The sequence below is a fragment of the Homarus americanus genome, unplaced genomic scaffold, assembly GCF_018991925.1.
Source record: "Homarus americanus isolate GMGI-L3 unplaced genomic scaffold, GMGI_Hamer_2.0 scaffold18703, whole genome shotgun sequence".
Lineage (NCBI taxonomy): Eukaryota > Metazoa > Arthropoda > Malacostraca > Decapoda > Nephropidae > Homarus > Homarus americanus.
The window spans coordinates 3656540-3676236 of NW_024749779.1; the positions used below are offsets into that span (position 1 = coordinate 3656540).

Consider the following 19697-nt stretch of genomic DNA (forward strand, 5'->3'; position numbering starts at 1 on the left):
TCTCGTATGATAATATGTTGAAATACATCTAAAACATTCTGTGCAATGGACGAGTGGACATAGCGCTCGCCTCCTATTCTCAGGGGCGCTAGTTCGATCCCGGGGCACTGCCAATCCACTCAATGTTGGGGAAATGAAGGTGATCGATTGCTGTATCGGCCATGCGGTTTCCTTGTGTACCGAAGATCTATACAGTGTACTTGTATCCACATTGTCCCTAACAGGCAGGCATGCCCACGGGACCCACTTTCACTGTTCACATCATGAATGTTTGTCGTGCAGCTTGAGCGTCTTAAGACAGTGTTTGGCAAAATCTGGCAATAAAGAACTAAGATTTATTTTTACTCGGTATTTATACGTTTTAGTTGTTGATAATGTATTGAAATAAAAAATAAAAACTTTCCTGATTCTGCGTGTCGACATATCTATCATTGTTTAAGACGTTGACGTATATCTCAGAGTCCATGGGAAAGTAATAAGTAAACCACATCTCACTAACTAATGTTTCCAAAAATCCGAGTATCTTGTCGGGTTAGGTGAGATTAAAATAAGATGGATTTTATCGCACAACACCTAGAAGCCGACGTTTAACGCTGTTCTGCCCCGCACCTCCCACAGCTCCGTCACGACGAGCATCACGTATTCTTCTTTGTGCATGACAACCTTGTCCACCTGAGGCCCAAGGATAAGATCAAGATTGGCCATTGGCAATATGTGAGTATCTGACTTTTCTTTGTTAGTTCCTAAATTACTATCCGCATTAGTAGTAGTAGTAGCAGAAGTAGTAGTAGTAGTATTGATTTTATCCAGAATATACAATAAATCATGTGTGAGTGGCAATACTTTCATGATGTTCTTTACCTGCTGGTCATTACGAAACCCTCAAAAGGCTGATCAACACTGAGAATTATTAATGTGTCACTGATATTACAGTGTCACATATGTCACGGGGCGTCATGGAAGTCACGAAGGACCACAGACGTCCTGAAATGTTATGATTATCTTTTTTTGTTAGTTTTTGTAAACTGAAAAAAAAAGGTTTTGTTTTTTTCCAGTTATTTATATTTCACTGTACCTTCCCTTAACGGAGCTAGGGAGGGGATGCAGCATTTTGTTTAGTTAGATCAGTTGTTCAGCTCTCCATTACTATGATTAAGTTCCTCACTTGAGTCTACCTGTTGAGTATGTAACTTGTGCTTCTCGGGAACTGCTCCGAAAATAGTCATGACCCTAGGCATTTCTGAGGTTTGTTCAGTTGTTCAGAAGTATTTGTGGCGTTTATTGCTGGTTCCCCTAATTATTGTTACGATCATAATTCTTCATGACGTGTCACTTTGTTCGTGCAGGTGGACGTGCGGTATGAGAACAACCGCGTCACCATGCGAGTCAACCAGGACACAAAATCTACCAAGCCTCCGGGACCTCTCGCCTTCTCTTCTCGCTTGACCATCGGAGCCCCAATACTTGATGCCTTCCCAGGTGAGAACTCTTCCTTTTAATCGTTTTAAGGAGTACCAGAGGAAGTTTCTGTCCCAAAGAAATGTTTGTAAGAGAATGATGTGGGAACCAATGTTTCTTTTAAACGTTGTGAATAGTCTCCAGGAGGCGTTTGGAAGAGTGTTGGGAGGTGAGAACTCCTTTCATATTAAGTGTTTAGAGAAGTACTAAAAGAGAGCCCCGTTCCCAAAAAGTGTTTGGAGTAGAGTCAAGTGAAAACTATTTTAACTTAAATTTAACTACTATGAAAATTCAGTAGTTATCACTTAGGTGTTTCTGTATCTCTTCCTCTCATCTTTTATGAAATTCTGTTTTTGTTTTTTTACTAATTTATTCAAAGCTCAATAAGTTCATGTATTTCTTAGGTTTCATCGGATGTCTCCGTAAGTTGGAGGTGGGCGGGGAGAAGGTGGATCTCCGATCTGTGGTGGGCACAACGCTCGTCGACAAAGACGTCACCTTCGACAACTGTCAGGTCAGTTTCCTTTCGACAGGCTGGATGGTTTGACCCCGGACGTGCAAAATATTCCTGAGTGTAAAGTTCTCCTGTATATAAAATTTTCTTGCGGATATAAAATAAACGAATTATGATATAGGAACACAACATGGCAATGTAAAGGTGATTATTTACTTGTATTGGCATTACTGTTCATTATACACTGAACATAACCAAATTCCTTCGGCAATAATTCTAAATATTTTTTCAATTAAATTTATGTCGTTAGTATCTCATAAAGTTGTTCTCCTGTACAGGTGTTGGGTCCGTGCGAGAGGCCGGGGTCTTGTGAACATGGTGCCTCCTGCACTGTGGTGGATGACGACGTCCAGTGTGACTGTTCTGGCACTGGCTACACGGGCAAGAGGTGTCACTTCTGTAAGTTCTGTACTTAGTTTACTGAGAATGCTAGTATTGTGCATGCCATTTTTACAAGTTCTATTGTAGGATGTACAGGGTACTGAAGGAGGATTAATTTTATAGACTTTCTAAAGGCCCATTCCTTAAATTAAAGTACTTTCGGGGTGTACTGTACTCAAACTATCATGGTTAACATGTTACTAATCAAGTGTAGTACACCGTAAGTCAAAACATTGGTTAAAAACATTTTCAACACGATTGTCTCTGGTCTTGATGAGTCTAAATGATTACATTACTCTTTGTAAATGATAGAGAAAAGTAGTTTGGTCACATTTCTGTTACATCTGGGTATAAGAGACCACATTTAGGATACTGTTACCATATGTACCTGTTATTTATTACCAAAGGATATCCATTTGCAACGATTTCTCCGTATAAACTTCCCGGTTCTTTGATATTTTAAACACATATCCGCCTTGTATGTCTTCTCTCAGCGCTGTACAAAAGATCGTGCGAGCAATACCGCCAGATCGGCTACACCAACTCTGGCATCTACAAGATCGACGTGGATGGGAATGGTCCTCTGCCGGCTGCCTACGTTAAGTGTCGTTTCAGCGAGTTCACAGGAGAGACAGTAACGATAGTGGAGCACAACCTCCCTGAGAACTACGTGAGTACTGGAGGTTATCCTTTAGTTCTCATTTATACAAATAAAGTAGTTTATACAATATCTGGCGACATTTGACAGACTTAGTTTCCATGAGCTATAAAATGGCATTCAAGGTCTTGGGTTCTGAAGATTTTGGAGTAAAACGCACGACAGCCAAACCCTGTGTAACCTGCTGGGCGAGAAGAAGAGACGCTGCGAAGTTGGGACCTTATAACGTGAGGGAAGGGCGAACATACTTAAGTGTGTAAATTTCCTATGACCGCATTATTTTTTTAATTTTATCACTGAAGTGTCACAAATATGATACTCATATTAAGGTCGGTTATTCTGTGATCAAAACCATTACACCACTGTTCGCTGGGTCTCACACACGGTCAGTCACTCTGGAACAACAGGCCTCAGATTGTCAAGCGAGGTCATCATGTTGGCAATATGTGTTGTGGTGAGATAACTTGCTCCACCACAGGTCACAGCGCATCACCTGGCTGCTTGGGAACATTTTTAATCATTTTATCCTTTGAATAAAATCAGCAAGGCGACCAGATGCCGAATAATAGTAAAATCACATTTCTTGTTGAACTTTTGATCACCAATACTCTCTATGATTAATATAAACATTCTTTAAAATCGAAAAATACTAAAAATTCGACTAATTGATGCCCTGCGGTTTATTTAAAATGTAAGCTTTCTGTATATTTTTTGCATCTTCAATCTTTAATTTTGTGTATTTTTTTTGTAAACATTATACACTGAACCATAATGCAAAAAAGTGATAATAATGATAACTAGCTTAAAATTTTAAACAACTGATCTTTCATTTATGGAAGCTCGGGGAAATTTTGTTACTATTATAACAAAAGCTTTAGAGTAAGGTTGTGTTATGATGACAGTATGAGGTTCTCCTGCAGGAGGTGCGGAGACCACATGTGGACAACGTGCAGGTACAGATCCAGTACAGAGACTTCGCACCCAATATGTTCAAGTCACTTATCAGCCAGTCCAACTCCTGCACACAAAAGGTTCGTAGCTCACACACACACACACTCACACACACACACACACACTATTATAGTACACGTGAAGCGACAGGATTGTAACAACACCACTCCTTGTCTCTGTGTCACTCTGGTTCATTTTAGCATATCACGGCTGGAGGTGAACATGTGACATTGAATTAACATGCAGGATGAATAACCTGTTGACTATATTTTAAGTAATTCATATGAACACAGTTTGACATCTGGTGTTTATAAAAGGATTAATAATGTCATTTTGTATCCCTGGCCTTTTAGTCTTGTGTACAAATCATTCTAGAATAAGAACAATCATGAAGAACAATACTTCTTTAAAGGCTATAAATAACGGTAGGTTAGATATTACGCAGTACCTTAGTACTGCACTGTACATGTTTCAATCTAAAATTATTATATCAGTACAAAAGTTCGTAAAACGTGTTGTTAAAAGGAGTGTGATGGTTTTCTTAGGTAAGGTATGATTGCCGAAGGTCGCCCCTCCGTCTCTACAGCAGGACCTGGTTGTCTTCTCCATCGAAGGATTTCATCACCAACTTCGGCGCAAAGGTTCCCGGACTGTGCAGGTGCGGAGGTCAGTACTGGTAGGAGCTAAATTTCTATTGTATTATTTCTGTAATTAGTTTCACAGTTGCAGTGATAAGTTAATCAGGACTGATGAATACTCGCCAATCAATTAACCAAGGTGTCTTCTTCATATCAAAGGATTGGCAGCCATCTAACTTTACACAACTATATAACTTCTGCTTCGTAAGGAAATAATCTCTGCGCTTTTGAACCTATCACACTACAACCTTTTCTTCCCTACAAACATCTGTATGTTGTCGATCCTTATACTGTATACTGTCCTTACATAATGCACTTAGATAAATCCTAAGTTATATGTCCTCAGCTCTGGAAATCTTGTATTCGCTCTAAGCTTAATAATTTGAGTGTACTGTATGTATTCATCATCACTTATATGATCGAACCACTAATATATAAAATGATACTTTAACGCATCTTAAGTAGAAGTGCAGTATATCATTAGACTTCTAAGGCTCCTTTGAGCTAACTATCATGGGATGGTCTGTAGAACTTTTGGTAAAATGTTGACAACTCGATCTTCTTATGTTTCGTAGAAGCGAATTCATGTGACGAGCTGGACGTGATGTGCAACTGTGATATAGGAGACGGCCTCCCCAGGACGGACAAAGGCACGCTCAGGGACCCGGAACATCTGCCCATCACCTCCATGGTGTTCCTGCAAGACCCGCGAGAGAAGGAGGACACTGAAGGCTTAATTACTCTGGGTCCTCTAAAGTGCATCAAGGAAGGTGTGTTCTGACGCTGAGGGTCCATCATTTTTTTCTAACCCTTGTGTGATGGACACAGGGCAGATTACCTTTTGAATGACAATATAACGGAGAAAATTATCTATATTTAAGCTCGGCTTGCCAGTTGTACCTTGAACAAGAATCATGGAAATTCATAATTTTGCTATGTAATAAGAATTGAGTGTACGCCCTATATTTAAAGAGTTGTAAGTGGAAGGAGAGGCGAGATAGGGTAGGGTAGGGTAGGGTAGGGTATGATATATTGTCACATGTTAAAATCAAGTAAAGATAATTTACAAACAGTAAGGGTGACACAAATGGCGCGTTGCAACTGGGATTGAAAGGAGGAGGATGGACCTTATTTCATGAGCAGAATGACTACATGTATAGGTAAAGAAGTGAAGGAACGGATCTTAGGACATGGTGTTGAAGTGAGGAAAAAGTGAAAGAATGGCTTTAATGAGGCGAAGAGTCTTAGGTCGTATATTTTTAATAGTGATAAGTAGGACTGTGAGGCGCCATGTGGCAGCAGTATGTGTATAAGACTCTAGCATGATATGTTGTGAATGTAACCAAGTCGTAGTTTAACAGTTTCATTTTCCTGATTTTTTATTATTACTTTTTATTATTCTTTACAATACAAAGTTTTTTCCCCTGTATCCAGTCTTCGTTTTTTCTTGTAACAAAAGATGCATTTTCCCTATTCCCTTTCCCTGTGCAGCTTCAGCAGATCAGACGGTAAGCTTTACGAAGCCCGGCGGCTACCTAGAGGTTCCTGCGTGGCGCGAGGGAAGCCTTTTCCTAAGCTTCAAGACTACGACTAAGAAAGCGGTAATCGCCTACCAACCAGCTTACCACCCCGCCCACGCTTCCTTCAAGATCGCTCTCACTGGAGGTAAACATCTTGAACCTTGGTCTAGGTCCCCTTCTCTTAGTGTGATTAGTCCCTTTCCGCTAACTCAACAAAGTAGTGGCTACTTTGTTGAGTTAGCGGAAAAGGACTAATAAGATAGTGTTTATAACAAGAATATAAATGAAAAGAGGTTCATTGCAACTGAAAGTCATGTTTGGTAAATATCCCTACAGCTGTAAACGTTTGTTTGCAACAAATCCAAGTGTTGAGCTCTGGTTACTCTGATTTGTGTTGATTCTGATTCTGATCTTATCACCGATGAAATCAAATATTATGTTTCATCTGTCGCAGATAAAGTGGTAGAGCTCACGTACACTTTCCGGGAAGAGACATACCGTCACCGCCTGTCCACCAGCCGCCATCTCAACACCGGCAGCTGGCAGCAGATCCTCATCGATATCCACGACCACCAGCTGCGTCTTGCCGTCAACTCTGACGAGGAAGTTATCGACATCGACCAAGACACCCGTCTTGGAGTTCTCGACGGAACTATGTACCTTGGAGCTATTCCTCCGTAAGTAGGCTAATTTATCGAGATGTATGATGCATCAGTATAAACCGTGCATGGATTACATCTTAATTTAAGTGTTTAATTTATAATCGCAATTCTTCGAATATGTAGTACTGTGCTGTACATGACATACAAGAAAATACCCTTCTGTTGCACATCATTCTGAGACACCTGCTTGATATAAACGAGAGTTTACAATAATTTGTGTATCTTACTATTAATGAGTTTCCTCTTCAGAGAACTACTGACGGACGAAGATAAACAGGAGGGACTAGAGGGTCTAGTGGGCTGTATCCGTGGACTCACTCTCAACGACGAGGTTATAGACCTAAAGCCGTTCATCAGGGTGTCTGCCCATGGCGTCACTTACGGTTGTACACCCTCCTGTGACCCCAACCCCTGTAAGAACGGGGCCTCCTGTATCGAAAAATGGGGAACCTATGAGTGCATCTGTAAGAATCCTCTCGCACACTCTGGGAAGAACTGCGAAAATAGTAAGTATAAATTCTCTTAGATTAACGAGAGAATACTTATGAGAGTCATGCGAAAGAGAATGGTACGGTTCTTGAGGATATAAGGGTGTGGGGGAGAGGAGAGGAGACAGGCTGTTAGGAAATAAGAAAGTGAATCAAGGAAAAGGGAAGGCGTTTGTGTGTGTGCATGCGCGCGCGCTCGACATTAATTAACCAAAACAAACCTTTCAACGTTTTCGTGTTAGAAATTTGAATATTAGATCTTCATCTGTCTTTTATTTTCGATTTAGCTGCTAATAAATGTCATAGCTCAGCTGTCATCCATTCGAGTTCTGATAGACTTTTTACAGCGCTGATAGTGTAACTGAACAAGGTATGCAATATTAATGATGCTGAAATATGCTAATTAGGTACCTTTTTTCCATATTTTTCCATTTACATGTCCAATATTTTCTTCAATCATTGAAATATAAGCTAAGAGTTCCCTACAGTATGTAAATTAAGAATACTCTGTTACTGGCAGACATCAACGAGAATGCCATCACCTTCATCACGGAGGTCTCCAAGTTCAAGTATTTCGTTAACGACACAGAGAGCCTCGGGGAGCACAACCTACTCAACGAAAGCTTCCTCATCAATTTCCGAACCCACATCAACAAGGGACTCATCCTCTTCGCCTATGATTACCTGCATAACTTCGTCCAGCTGTACCTGGCCGCAGAGAACGAGGTAGTTTTAATCTTCAACAGCGGCCACGACGTCCATAAGCTTGTGGTGACGGCTGATGCTGGTGGTGAGTGTCCGGGATACATAACTAAGGCTCCCGGCAGCCTTATATATGTTACATAGATAACGTATTATTAGGTATATAATATGTATAATAATTGAAATTTATTGTTTCATTCATTAGTGCACAAAATCCTTAAAAGGTCACATATACATAAAAACCTTGAAATTTGGTCAGGTATTTTATACATTATTACTGAATGTTACAGTACTCAAATTTACAGAACTTTGTGCTGTCACCCAAAAGTCTCAACGCCAAAATCTTTGTAATTTACCCCAAATCACTATTGTTCTAGTTCACAGAATGCATATTTTCTTTAACTTAAATCAGGGTGAATATATTTCCATTGCAATAGATTAGAGTAGTTTTTGTACAATCATGCTCTCATTAACTGACTGCCTAAGACCTCGAGTTAAAGGTACAGTATATGAAATTTGGATATATTTGTTTCACAGTTAGCAGTATTAAGAGTTCGCAATCCTAGTTGTTACTTGACAAGACCATGTTATACTCTGCAGTGGTGTTCACCAAGGGTCAGTCGGTGCAGGTTTCAGTCGAGCGATCCTTCGCCTCCACTAGTCTCCGAGTCTTCACTAACGGAGTTTTCTTTAACGTCTCCCTGGACGCTGGTTTGTTGCTCCTGCACGAGGATGAATATAACCAGTTCCCCTTCGGCGAGAGTCGACCACTGCATGAGATAGTGTACTACCCACACTCCGTCACCAAGCCTAAGCCTTTCTTCCAGGTGAAAAACAAAACTTGTTGTTTCTTCCTAAAGACAAGTATATGAGTCAGTTTTCTTGAGGTAGAAAAGGATGAGTGAAAAGAAGAATGACAAGGACATTTTTCCCTATCAGCTTTTGGTAATAGTGAAGGTGAAGAAGATATTCGGTCCTAAAAGTGTAATTCTCGAATGATAAGTAATGAAAGAAAGAATAAAATTGATTAAAGACAGTAATAAAAGAGACGAAGACACGTCTATTCTGATGAAAAATAGGATATTGGGGACTTGATTAAAATGAACAATTATAGTGATACAGATTAAACCTTACTCGTTAGTATCTACTACTTATTAATATTACACGTCTCCCTATCTTCTGCAGGCATACATGGGTTCAGCCACTGACAAGCAGCATGATGTTACGTCTGTCATCCCTGGCTTGGTGGGCTGCATCAGAGGACTCCAGATCGGATCCAGACCCGTTTCCCTCACCAAACTGATCTCTAAATCTAGTTTCCCAGGTGAGTGTTTACGAAGACTCACCTTCATAACCGTGTTTCCCGTAGAGTGAATCACGCCTCGGGAGATGTAAGCCTCGTAACGCGGAGTAAAAAGCTCCGATTTTCATATACAAATATTGTTGATAATATAATATCTCGCAATTCTTAAATAATATGTTATTGTGGTCTTCTCGGAGGTAATGTTAATTGGAGAATGTAATTTGATATATATATTTAATCTCAAAATAACATTCACACACTTCTTATACACCCGGATTACTCTTTTTTGTTTACTTGTTAGAGATAATTAAAATCATATGCGTCAATGGTAACATCTTTGAGTGTTACATGATACGCAGTTCGTCCTCAGAGATAAATTGATCTTGCCCAATGATCTCCATCAACCTAAACCAAATGAATGACTTTCAATAATCTAATGTAAAAGATTAAATGTTACAGGGCGATGTGTTTAATAACTAAACCGGTTATAAACACACAACTACAACCCCAATAATATAATTGATTTAACCAACATATTTAGCAAACTTTCATGGAGCAAGTAAAGTACAGTACGTTTTCCCCCCAAATGGTCTCCTAATTCATTGTCTTTCATTGGTTTGCTTTCTGTTATTAGTCTATAAAGATCATCTTAATTGTTGGTTATACCAGTGACACAACACGCACCTCACCAATCTAGATGTCATGAGAAAAGTTATGTTGAATATACCTTTCATCCCTCTATGCTATCTTAGTACAGAGTTTAAAAAAGAAAAAGGTTATACATCCCTTGTATTCCGTTATCAAGGTATAACATACTTTAAATGTTAATATCAACTCCACTAATTGAGTATTTAACATTCATTCATATCTTTTCAAAATGACGAAACAATCTGACTAACACCATAATCATTCGTATTACTTGTGATGATGGGCTGTAGTGGACGACATCAAGGTTAACTGTTCGATGGCCTGCGACCTCCGTCCCTGCCTCAACGGTGGCTTCTGTACCGAGGACTTCCAATTCTACAACAACTTCCACTGTGACTGTGCCGACACCTCGTACTCAGGACCTACTTGTGCTACTGGTGAGTACCGCATCCCCTGGGCGTCCTTAACAATACCGATGCTGTTATTTCGTCTGGTAATCATTAAATATATTGACTTCAAATATAGTTGCGACATTTGATACTTGGACGGAAGGTACTGTAGCTAAAACAACTATCTATGCAGGTGGGGGTCGATATGCTCCGAAATTTTACGTGTGACTAGTGACAGCCCTCATATACCAAAATTTATCGTCCATGGTCTCATATTGTTTCCCACAAAGTATGCACAGATAGTTGTTTTAGCTACTACATGTATACCCTTACATTTTTGGATTGGGTGAGACATCTGACGGCAACTAAAGATTTTTTGGGAAGGGGAAAGTAGATTGATTTATCAGTCGGGTAGGTAAGGCTTAGCCATGACAAGTCAGTTTATATGTAGTGCATCTAGTGTAATGGGAGTAAGTCTGGCAGAGAGTCGATGAGGGGTCTGCTTAAGGATGGGGTTAAAAGAGTATATGACTCAGGAATGGAAGTTAGGAGGTAGAAGGGAAGACCAAGGAGGAGATGGAAGGGATAATAGGGATAATAACTAGACACTGGTAATATTGTATGGGAAAAACTGATGAGGTTCAAAATGGGAAACGATTTAGCATTTAATGAAAGGTTTAGCGTTTAGTCAGAACACTTATAGAAGGACGAGTACAATACGTCATACACTCAGTAATTACTACAGTAGAATATAGTTCAATTAAAAAATTAAAGAATTTGTAGATCTTAACCAATTTGTTCCCTCCCATTTGCCATACAAGGTGAAAAAATTACTTATTTAGAATTCTACTTTATTCTTGACAGTAATGACCAGACATAATCGCAAATCATCATATTTTCATTGCATTCTGAAGTATCTTCATACAAATAAGTTATATTTCGTGACATTAACATGAGTCAAGGCGATGGTACACTTATCACTTTCACTATACAGTACTAAGTTGTGCCGACACAGTGTAAAATATTTCTGGGCTGACAGAGATCGGGTACACGTTTTCTGGACGACAGTGGATCAGCAAGGACTCAACTACCTCACCCATCAAGGAAAACTTCAGGTTCGAGCTGGCCTTCTCCTCCTCCAAGAGACACTCAAACCCTCAGCTAGTTGCCCTCCTCAGGTCCACTGACGTTGAGTAAGTAATATATACAGTTAAATCTAAAGGTACAGCATTGTACAGTACATGATGAATTCCAATTATGTGTAATAATTAGGAATACAGTGCAGGGAATCTTGCAGCATAGACTAATAATAGAGCAGAAAATTAAACTACATGTTATAGGTTGGGGCCAACATAGCGGTAAACGGTAACACTACTGCGGCGCAATAAACATTGGTAAAGACATATGACCGCACTAACTTTTCTGTTTGCGGGACGAGAATCACATTAAAAAAAGATTAAGATGGTGGAGGAACAACTGCCCAGGTAGAAAGGCGCATAACATGGACACATAACCAAGATGTCCTTTGTCACAAAAAGCTGAATATTTTTGGAAGTTTATCATATTACAGGTCTTCACTAATTATCTCATGTCTGACCACAGCACTGAGAGGTAATCCTACGATTTTATCTCTGGTACCCTGGTAGTCACTTCACCTCACATTAGCGTTAAGGTAACCAACATTTGCCACTTCCCCAGCACGGCTCACGACTACTTGCTGGTGGCAATTGAGCGTGACGGGTCCCTCCTGGTAGAGGCGCAGTTGTCGGACCTAAATCAAGAAATGGTTCTCGGTGCCAAGGATATCTCGCCAGACCACGATTTTAGTGCCTTTGACGGCTACAGGCACTATGTGATCGTGGAGAAAACGGACAGTGGGATGACGCTGAAGGTAAGGAAAGAAAAAAATGCTGGACAGAAATTAATTCTAAATAAAATCCTTCCTAACAGTTCGGCTCTGCTTTGTAACAATGTGTTAATCAAAGAGAGAAAATTTTGTTTGTAAGACATGTGAATATTATTATTCTTTGTTCAATTATACAATGTTATTTCCTCATTATACCTGTATCATGAAAAATCTGTTATTTTCTCTGTACCATAAACCATCTCACCAAATATGGAAGATGTGATCTAAGTGTGTGCGTGTGTGTACTTGTGCGTGTGTCGTAGGTTGACAGGAAGGAGCACCAAATATTGCCACTTAAGAACATCTACGTGAGCGAGACAGGTGTCAAGACCACGCCCACCGGCCTCTATCTTGGCGGGGTGGAAGCTGGCGTCGACGACCGCCTCGGCCAATACGATAGTTTCCATGGCTGTATCTCCAGTGAGTTAGACACCTATACACGTTTTGAAACATGAGTTAATGTTATAATTGACACCACGGGTAGAATTAGAATGTATCAAGATTATAGTATTTATATCCAATTCGTTACATTCTCAGATTTTTGTGTAATTAATTGAAGTTCCAGTTCAATATTTTTGTAACACAGTCCAAAGATAACTTACATAACCCTATAACACTCTGTCCACCGCCTGCTTGTTTCTATTAGACGTGAAAGTTCTGAGTCCTGACGGCGAGGCTCAGATTCTCAAGCTGTACAAAGAGAACGACATGCACTTCAAGAATTACGGTATCCCCGGTCTGGGCTCTTGTGCAGGGTTTGCAGGTGTGGGTGCCCCCAGTATTCGCATGACCTACAGCAACAACCTCAACACCTCGGCGGTAAGTCACCATCCTTCTCCTGGGGCAATAAACTGTGTAGTCTCAGCTGTTGGCATTATAGTGAGGAGGGTATCACTAATAACCTAAAACTATATCACTTTTATGTGTAGTATTGTCGAGTACAAAGAGTTATTGGAATATTTCATGACACTTTTATCAATTGTATTAATGAATAAGGATGAAATATGATTTTTTTAACTTATCAAATGTATGATGATACTAATACTTATCCCTCCAATTGATATTCTTCAGAGAACTTATTCCTCTGGTTTAGAATAATACAATGTAATACATTAAAGCTCAGTTGTGATTTACTTGTATAATATGTCAACAAACAAAGTTCTCAGGCCATATTGCATAAGCTCTGCTCTCTCTCTCTCTCTCTCTCTCTCTCTCTCTCTCTCTCTCTCTCTCTCTCTATATATATATATATATATATATATATATATATATATATATATATATATATATATATATATATATATATATATATATATATATATATATATATATATATATATAGCGAGAGAGAGAGAGAGAGAGATTTTTTGGGTTTTCACCGTTGTCTCGGGGCTGGTACAGGTGATGGGTCCCGAGTGGGCGTTCAGGATGGCTCAGAGGTTCACCTACGATGTGGATTACGTGGCCCCCTCTCACCCAGAGAGGGACACGCGCATGGACGACGGTGAGTATCTGGTTTAACTATTCTAATAATTATTCCTGTTAATTCATGGTCGTAGGGTATTGGACTTATTGTATTTTTGCTATAGTATTAATTAATGTTTTAATGGAAAAGGGGCATCAGGCAAAAGGCTGAACATAAACAATGGACAAACATTATTTATTTGATTTATTATGTACAGTGACATTGGGGAGTGGGTCGTTTAACAAAACCTTTCATTAAAAGAAGAAAAAAAGGAACATGAAGTGAATATACAATGGGTCGAGCAGCAAACACCTCGTTCGCAGGTGGTGTCATATGGTGTCATGGGGACACCATGTAGTGTCAAGTACCTCGCTTACTGTCAGCTGGTGTTGTGAAGGTCAACATTTCCCGACCCTCGGCTATTACTGTTTAGCTCTGATTTTTATGGTGTTAGGTTTAGTTCAACATTGTTCATCACTGTTCAACACGTCTTACACTTCTTTCTGAAACGAAATTGTTTACTTTTGCCACTGGTATCTTGAGGGAGTATGCTGATATATCCCGGTGGAGACAAAGGGTTGAGGAGAGGGAGCTAGGAATAGGGCCAACATCTTTAACCTTAGCAGCACCAGGTAGTACATCTTGACCCTCCAATAGTGTGTGTGTGTTTGTGCGCGTGTGCGTGTGCGCGTGAGCGTGCGTGCATGCATGTGTGTGTGTGTGTGTGTGTGACTTATCCTAGACCCGATACTTTAATGCCCGTTCGTTCCTCCTGACAGTGGTTCCGGCCGTCTCAGGGACCATCTTCCTTCTCACCGCCATCCTCATCTTTGTGCTGCTCCTGAGGTCACACCAAAAGAGGAAGAAAACTAAGGCGCATCAGATGGACCTGGAGGAGCAACAACCACTATTCAACGGCAGCAGGGTAAGGACTCCTCAGAGAACTTCCACTTCCCTTATTCGTTTTTCCCCTTAGCCTTGATGTGGTTACTGGAGAACAATCGTGCAACATTGACTCACTTTAGTCACACATGATTTTATCCTTATGTTGCTTTTTTATTATGTTGAGACGTTCCCAGATACGAGGAACAGTTATTGGAACGAATATTTGAGAATTCATCCCCAGACTTAGTTGGTGTTGAACTTTAGGGAGTTTTAGGGTTGGAGTAGTGAAGAACTGTGGGAGTCTTAGGGATCGCGTGGTGTTGGCCTGGGGGAGTCTTGGGATTGGCGTGGTGATGAACTATTGGAGTCTTTATAGGGCACGTGTTGTTGTGTTGACATGGGGAATCTTAGGACTCGTGTGAAGATGTTGACATAGGGGGGTCTTAATCTTAGGACGGGTGTGGTGTTGATATAATAATGTGTGTCTTACGGTAGCTTGGTAGTTGTAGGTGGGTTACAGTGGTCGTGGCAGCGGGTAACAGAACTGCAAAGGTTGTAATTTAAGAGTTAATTCTATTTTTTCTTAACAATGTAAAAAATGAATGTGAACATCACTACGTTTAGAAAATTACAAATTACATTATATCAAAGTTTGGTATTAATATAAGAAGTAAAATATTACCTCTAGTACTGTAACCACTCTACATAGCTAGAGTGAATGAAAATCCCTAAATTTTTACTTTAAACAAAAAATTAATTATTCAGACTCAATATCAAAGTAAATGATATTAGTGTCAGAGTTAATTTTAAGTAATTACAAAGAAACTAAAATCATATATCTTATAATAATTGTTTAAATGTGGTAAAACAATGTCATTCATCTCCCAGTGGTCAAGATGGACTTACCAGAATTATGATATATGTCAGATACGAATCACCATAAACCATTTTTTTACGAACATTTACACAACCATCAACTATGTCATACCCATGTTACTTACACACCGACATTTCTAGTGATTTATAATAGTTGTTTCTTATCGACAGAGAACAAAAGTTTCCACACAAACAGAGATGGTATCGCTGAAAGCTGCGTCTGATGGAGTTAATCAAGGTAGGCTGTTTTGGTCTACATTCTTAAATATTGAAGGAAGGATTCTAATTAGTGTTATTTTTGTCACTGGTAGAATCAAGGAATTCATTCACCTTTGCCGAAATATAATTAAAAACATTTATAAATTAATCTCTCCTTTCCATCTTTCTAATAATATAAGAAATGTAAAAGTAATCCTAAAAAGAACAATATATATCTTCATGCCCTTTTCCAAGAATGCCAAATGGTATTAATTAAGGCAGTAATTGAAAGAGAGTTAATGTAAATAGTCAATTGTCTGTTCCACTGTAGCTGTCAAGGAAGAACCCGTCAAGGATGTTGGTATCAAACTGGAGGAAGTGCCGTTGAGGGAGACCCCAGAGGAGGTGGAGCAGAAGCCCGAGGTTGCCACCAAGCAGGAGCCACTCAACGGTGTGCAGGTGCGTAAAGTCGGCAAGTCTGAGGATGGCGCGGACAACGGAGAGCGACCTCTCTCTTGGGACAAATCTGTTGATAATCTGCCACTTATCATCGGCAGCCAGGTGGGCTAAAGTGGCTCTCTCTCTCTCACTCTCTCTCTCTCTCTCTCTCTCTCTCTCTTCCTGTTGTTTTTCTCTAACATGTTTATTTAATTTCTTTTTGCTCTTATTTCCTCATGTCTCATACTGTCTATTCTGATCCCATATCAATGCGTATTATCTATTTATACATATGAGGAAATATACAGGCTTTCTCACCTACATATCTGCATGGTAATTTAAATTATTGCAAAGAAAGTGACACCCTTCCCCAGTGCTTATCAGGATTACGGTTATGAACTGTGATTCCTCTTTGACCCCACGTTCAGGGTCAGCCTACAGGAGACACTAGCTCGGAGAGCAGCATAGACTGCGTCATAGACATCAACGACTCGCCCACCTCTAGTCCTACGTCCCCCAAAAAATCGGTAAGGGCTCTCTTGACCTCCGGCTTCATCGGGGCATCTTCTCCGTCTTGTGGTCACCAGGATGACGAGGAACCGTATGGAGACAAGGAAGCGGAAGATGAAGGGGTAGTACTAGTCAGGGAGAAGTATAGTCCGTTTGATAGCGAGGAGTGTAGGTGTCCAGGCAACGGTACACCCCTGGAAGATGAAATGACTGAGGGTGGTGACGGAGGTACTGTAAAGGATGTTGACGGGGAGAGTGTGGAGGTGTTAAGGCAAGAGGAAGACACCGTAACTGTCAGTGACAGTTATAGTTTATCTTCTTTTAGCGATAGTATCATCCGTGATGCTTTACACCGAGCAATAGACATTAGCCTCGTTCCTAGTGTGGAGGAACTGCTGGGTAGCGGGACGGACAGCTTAAGTATATCAGACATTTCTGACAATCAGTTAATGGAACAGTCCACTGATTTCCCAGAAGACATTCAAGGAATTGATATATTTAATGAACCTCCAGAGGTCCTCGGACCAAGTGAATCTCATCTCTCCAAAGGCGTCAGTGAAGCAGACGGGGAGGACTGAATAAAAGTTAGATAAAATAGCAGAGAGCCGTTGAAGACCAGAAGAAATGGTAGGCAGTAGTTATTATTATCAACTGACAGTCATTTTGGTCGAAAATGTAGAAGGGGAATCCCCGTCTCTACTCACACCTAGTTCAATGATGTCATTTCTTAAAATTTTACAACATATTGATCTCTCAAGCTTTAATGACATGAGTGTAAACAGCACTGACAAAATAGATATAGTACGACGGCATTTGCTTAATCTAAATAATAATGGTTCTCCAGGTGTTTATATTTTTGTAATTGACTAGACGCCAAAGAATAGTTCCCAGTGTACTTGCCGAGAAAGAATAATGATAAGTGTTATGATCATTAAGTGTGTGTGTGTGTGTGTGTGTGTGTGTGTGTGTGTGTTGATCTATATCTTTCACCCAGCATCTTTCTACAGAATGATGTCACCACCCGTAACTGTCCAGTGGTGATGAATCTCGATAAAATTTGGGTAGAAGGAGTACGAAACATGAAAGGAGTTACACAGGCCTTTCATGATGACAGAAGGGAGATAACATTATAACTGCCTCGTGGGGAAGATTAGCTCGTTGGTGACATTATCAACTTAGTGAGATTTATGGTTAAGAATAAAACCAGGAATGATTGTTGCCAGTGTTAGATACCGAAGTCAAATATCAAGGTGACATTACAGCAAGCTTGGTGGTTGATGTTGTTTGGGCGAAGATGAACACTGAAGCCATGTTCTTGTTCACGGAGTACGGTGCTTCTGAAGTAACTTTATTACACGTAGAAGTGCCTACTCTATATTCACATCATCAACGCCTCTTGGTATCTTCCATCTTCATATACACACACGTGCGCTCAAACACGTACTCACATGTACACACACGCTCATTACATTCACATACAGACACACGAACATGCACACAATTTACATAACTACATACACAGAAAAACCGACAGTAATACTTTTGCTTTCGGATGACGGAAACTTGCAAGACAACAAAATAATTATTACCTTTTACCTGTACGTAAGACCTAATACCGCGCCTGACTTTGAATTAAACTTTTATGAAAAAGGTAACTTGCTGATTTATTCTACTGAGCTTCCCGCTAATTGCTTTCTATGGCAGTTAACATTAATACTGTGATAAAATTTTAACATTGATGATTAACTGAGATTAGTATTAGTATTACAATTAGTATACTTTATTATTATTATTATTATTATTATTAGTATTATTATTATTATTATTATTATTATTATTATTATTATTATTATTATTATTATTATTATTATTATTATTATTATTATTATTATTATTATTATTATTATTATTTCGCCAATCAAAAACCAGTTTCTCGGGCTGTGATTTTCATTTCGATATATTAAAGTAAACGCCAATCCTAAAGCCTTCACTAACTGCATTAACTGATCCACTGCTTCAATACGATGTTCTAATACAACCTAACCTTATAATACAGTAAATGTGACAATGTGGGAAACATGATGATTGTGCCGTGACAAAACCAGCTTCTTTCTTTCTGTTTCCCTGTCTGTCTTTCTGTCTATCTGTAAAGAGAGAAAGAGAGAATAGGAAATGAGTAGATTCTATTCATATCTCTCTCTCTCTCTCTCTCTCTCTCTCTCTCTCTCTCTCTCTCTCTCTATATATATATATATATATATATATATATATATATATATATATATATATATATATATATATATATATATATATATAATAATTACATCTTCAGGGTGAGTCTGTACTCACCCCTGAAGATGTGAATTACACGAAAGCGCTTGGGAACTTCTGTGTTTTCTTCTTTCCTTGTGGTTATCAGCATATACCTAGATCACGCGCACCTACAGTGATTTACTTATATATATATATATATATATATATATATATATATATATATATATATATATCTGTGTTCTCTAAACCTTCAATTCACTCCCCTTTCCTTCTTTATGCTGGTTTTGTTATCGACAGCTCTATATTGTCCAGTTGATTGAGACAGTCAGCCGTTATACTAATTAATTGTTGTTCTATATATATATATATATATATATATATATATATATATATAATTCCAGCCACAATACGTCACTATTACATGACACTGATTCCACAAAGTGATTGTATTATCAATTGAATATCTATGTTAATGTTCGATCAAATGAATGTCTATGTTACTGTTTGATTTCAATGTTTTAATTCTGTGTTCAGTAATAAAATGTGATTTTTCTTTTTATTTAATCTTTAATAAATGGAAGTTATAATTCATTTGTTTGAATAACCAATATTTTTATGCAGGTTATCGTCAAGGCTTGGGTGTTCTATGACAATAGGGTCACACAAAACCAAATTACGTGTTATTGGCAGAAGCAAACAACCCGAGAGTATTGAATGGTGTCAAGAGTCATGCCAATTACGTACATACAGTACTAGTCCCAGAAAATGTTCAGAATGACGTAATATATCATTTTTTTAGAAGGAAAAGAACCCTTGATATAAAACTCCCTTTA

General features: G+C 39.1%; 1 protein-coding gene across 9 annotated transcripts in view; it reads left to right on the forward strand.

The window, feature by feature from the left end:
- The window catches only part of LOC121853752, a 50235-nt gene that overhangs the window by 22629 nt on the left and 7909 nt on the right, over positions 1 to 19697 (forward strand). For 8 of the 9 annotated variants that reach the window (XM_042348107.1, XM_042348109.1, XM_042348100.1 and 5 more), the window contains 24 exons: positions 619 to 714; positions 1347 to 1479; positions 1863 to 1972; positions 2251 to 2371; positions 2848 to 3023; positions 3932 to 4042; positions 4508 to 4628; positions 5176 to 5370; positions 6092 to 6265; positions 6575 to 6797; positions 7032 to 7288; positions 7791 to 8060; positions 8573 to 8799; positions 9158 to 9296; positions 10214 to 10360; positions 11352 to 11505; positions 12011 to 12203; positions 12482 to 12638; positions 12865 to 13037; positions 13620 to 13722; positions 14463 to 14608; positions 15616 to 15682; positions 15974 to 16101; positions 16509 to 16607. In XM_042348107.1, the coding sequence (XP_042204041.1) occupies positions 619 to 714; positions 1347 to 1479; positions 1863 to 1972; positions 2251 to 2371; positions 2848 to 3023; positions 3932 to 4042; positions 4508 to 4628; positions 5176 to 5370; positions 6092 to 6265; positions 6575 to 6797; positions 7032 to 7288; positions 7791 to 8060; positions 8573 to 8799; positions 9158 to 9296; positions 10214 to 10360; positions 11352 to 11505; positions 12011 to 12203; positions 12482 to 12638; positions 12865 to 13037; positions 13620 to 13722; positions 14463 to 14608; positions 15616 to 15682; positions 15974 to 16101; positions 16509 to 16607 (3720 nt within the window). The remainder of the gene's footprint in view (positions 1 to 618; positions 715 to 1346; positions 1480 to 1862; positions 1973 to 2250; positions 2372 to 2847; positions 3024 to 3931; positions 4043 to 4507; positions 4629 to 5175; positions 5371 to 6091; positions 6266 to 6574; positions 6798 to 7031; positions 7289 to 7790; positions 8061 to 8572; positions 8800 to 9157; positions 9297 to 10213; positions 10361 to 11351; positions 11506 to 12010; positions 12204 to 12481; positions 12639 to 12864; positions 13038 to 13619; positions 13723 to 14462; positions 14609 to 15615; positions 15683 to 15973; positions 16102 to 16508; positions 16608 to 19697) is intronic. The other variant, XM_042348104.1, reaches the window with a different exon arrangement.